The 2,725-nt window shown below is 37.5% G+C and overlaps 1 protein-coding gene across 1 annotated transcript in view; it reads right to left on the bottom strand.

The window, feature by feature from the left end:
• LOC118330448 (protogenin B-like) overlaps positions 1-2,725 on the bottom strand; it is a 14,988-nt gene that overhangs the window by 1,610 nt on the left and 10,653 nt on the right. The window contains exons 11-15 of the mRNA XM_035664974.1: positions 2,513-2,608; positions 2,195-2,381; positions 1,813-1,940; positions 1,517-1,687; positions 753-935 (exon numbers count right to left, since the gene is read on the bottom strand). Coding sequence (XP_035520867.1) covers positions 753-935; positions 1,517-1,687; positions 1,813-1,940; positions 2,195-2,381; positions 2,513-2,608 — 765 coding nt within the window. The remainder of the gene's footprint in view (positions 1-752; positions 936-1,516; positions 1,688-1,812; positions 1,941-2,194; positions 2,382-2,512; positions 2,609-2,725) is intronic.

Below are 2,725 nucleotides of genomic sequence, written 5' to 3'. Positions count from 1 at the left end.
AGATACAGAGGAGAGATAACAGTGAATGAAAACACAAGTTAATACTCTCAGCTAGAAACTGCTGTTAAACAAACCTTCACATTGTTGTTTGTAGTTCATGATAAACACTGTGTGCAGGACTTGATGTGCATTAAAAGGTATAAATACTTAATAATTCTACTTCAAATATGAGCATACTACAAATAAAACAAAAAAAATAAACCAATCATTTCTATTAAATTAAAAACAACAATCTAAAAGTAAACTGGAACTGAAATGTATTGTCCAAAAATAAACAAAAAAATGTAAAACATAAAACTGAAACCTTCTTACGCCTATAATGAACTACTATTTTGTTTATAGATAGTGTTAACAAGTGTGGCTAATCTACACCTCCTAGTGGTTCGTTTCCTACCAGAGAGGAACCTTCATTCACTCTCCACAGACCATCTTTACTAATGATTATGAAGAGGAGGATAAAATCCATCCTATCAGAATAGCACTCTTTCTCGATACAGTATGTTTTGTTAACACAAGATAAATGGATTTAATAAAGTTGGAGTCAAATTAAGCCAAAATGACAGCACAAACCTAATATTACAGTATAGCCTGAGAAATACAATTTTGAAAGTTCCACATGGGGAGAATACAAAACCAGAGTGTAGCTTTACTTTTATATCATTTTAAACTTAATGCCACATAACTATTAGCCTGTTATATAACAAATGAATCAAACGCCTCTATTATATGCTCCAGTGTTTCATGATGCTTACCTGTTGTATCCGGGAAGTTGTCAGAGTGCCTGGGGTTCTTGCTGCGGTGGGTGTTTCCACGCTTCAGTACCAGATCCACAATGCTAGAGAAAGGCCCGTCACCGACCTGGTTGGAGGCAGAGATTTTCACCAGGTAGACGTTCCCCGGCTCCAGCTTCTCCAGCAGGGCCATGGTGTGGCTTCCTGTGAACAGAAGCAGAAACAAAGCACAGGGATTAGAAATACCGAAAACTGATACAGGTGCACTTAATGTTGCATAAATAACTGTATATAGCATGAATAATAGTTTTACAGCTCACCATGACAGAGTACAGCTAAAGCTGGAGAGCTCGGGTGATACACAAAAACCCACTGTAACTAGTGGTGAGATAAGATCCCTATGAGGTTGCCAATACAATTAACTTAGGTATTGCAGATGACTAACAATCAACAAAGTAAGATATATTGAAATGTTTCCTGAAAACAATTATCTTCCTATGTTTAAAAGTTGCCCTACAGGACTCCCATACTAACCTATACCTATATAGATAGTTTTATGTGCTTTTTTAAACCTCTTATATGGCATTACTTTGTCATTTTCACAAACTATCTATGTAATGTTATTGTGTATATTTTTTAAATCACAATTAATTACTCATTAATTACTTATTAATACTTATTAATAAGTATATTCAATTACTGTAGGTGTTGGTGCTGGCACACACATTTCACCCAAAATACATTCTGCATTCTTCACAGATAACATGATCCAGTGCACTACTCACCCTCCCTCTGCAGTATTTGCCAGTGTCCAGCCAACCAGGCTTTCTGGGAAGCATACAGGATGGTATAGTGTGTAACCACCACATTGGGCTCTGTGGGCTCCCTCCAGGACACGAGGGCAGTGTCATCCTCGATCAGAGTTACTCGCACTCCTTCAGGTGGGCGGCTTGGTGCTGTACACAGAGCAACGGTATTCATAATCAACAAAACTTGCAGAGAAATTTACTGAGAAATTGCAATGCACAGAAAGCAACATAGTCATGACAAAATAATGTTACAGTAATGTCTAATGTATTACCTGCTGGCAGAGTTCGATGGTAAACAACAGAGCTCCAGGGACTGGACATCTGGTCCACATGGAGACGCACAACAAACTCATAGCGAGTGTTTGGATCCAAATTCTGAACCACCACATTCTGTTTGGTACTGTGGACAAACAACATTCTTACATTAAGGATACTGACAATAATCCAGAGCTGCATCCTGTATAAATTGTGCAACTGTAGAGAAGTTAAATCCCTATATCATCATTACAAAAAGTTAAAAAGAGACAAAAGAACAATATCCACATCTTTTGTAAACATGCAGTGTAACATAACGTAAATACTTAATACATTTTTATTGATTTTATTTGTCATGCCACAAGCAAAATACAAAATTTTCTTTGGTTCTCAGCTTACATTTGTAGGTAGCGTATAGCAGAAGCGTTGTGGGTGCCCACAGGTGTACAACGGACTGTATAGCTAACAGCCTTTTCAGAGGGGAAAGCAGGACGGCTCCAGCGCAGGGACACTGCAGACGAATTGTTGGCCAAGACAGTCACGTGGTCTGGAGGTGGTGGGGATGCTGCCGGTTGGTCTCTAGTCGCTGAATGATGCAAGAAAAATACACATTTTCATCTCATATCTCTATTGAAGAAAAAGTATTATAGTAGTATAGTATGCATTTAATTTTAAATTAAAAGACTTTTGAAATAAACAATAGAGAAGAGTACTTACACACACATCCTGGAGTACTGATTGTTTGGTCTGTCTGATAGCCATGTCCAGCTTGACTGACAGCCAGAATCTTAACATGATACTTTCTTCTTGGATCTGGAATACAAATTATACATTTTCAGTCATTTTTACCCCTGTCACTAAAACAGAAACTGAACCTTTGTCATAATTGACTTTACAATAATTTTACAGAGCAGCTCTTTCTCAAATGAA

This window comes from Morone saxatilis, unplaced genomic scaffold (assembly GCF_004916995.1).
Source record: "Morone saxatilis isolate NCDOM2014 unplaced genomic scaffold, NCSU_SB_2.0 Contig2, whole genome shotgun sequence".
Lineage (NCBI taxonomy): Eukaryota > Metazoa > Chordata > Actinopteri > Moronidae > Morone > Morone saxatilis.
Note: the sequence above shows the minus strand (reverse complement) of the source record. Positions and strands in the feature narration are given on the sequence as shown.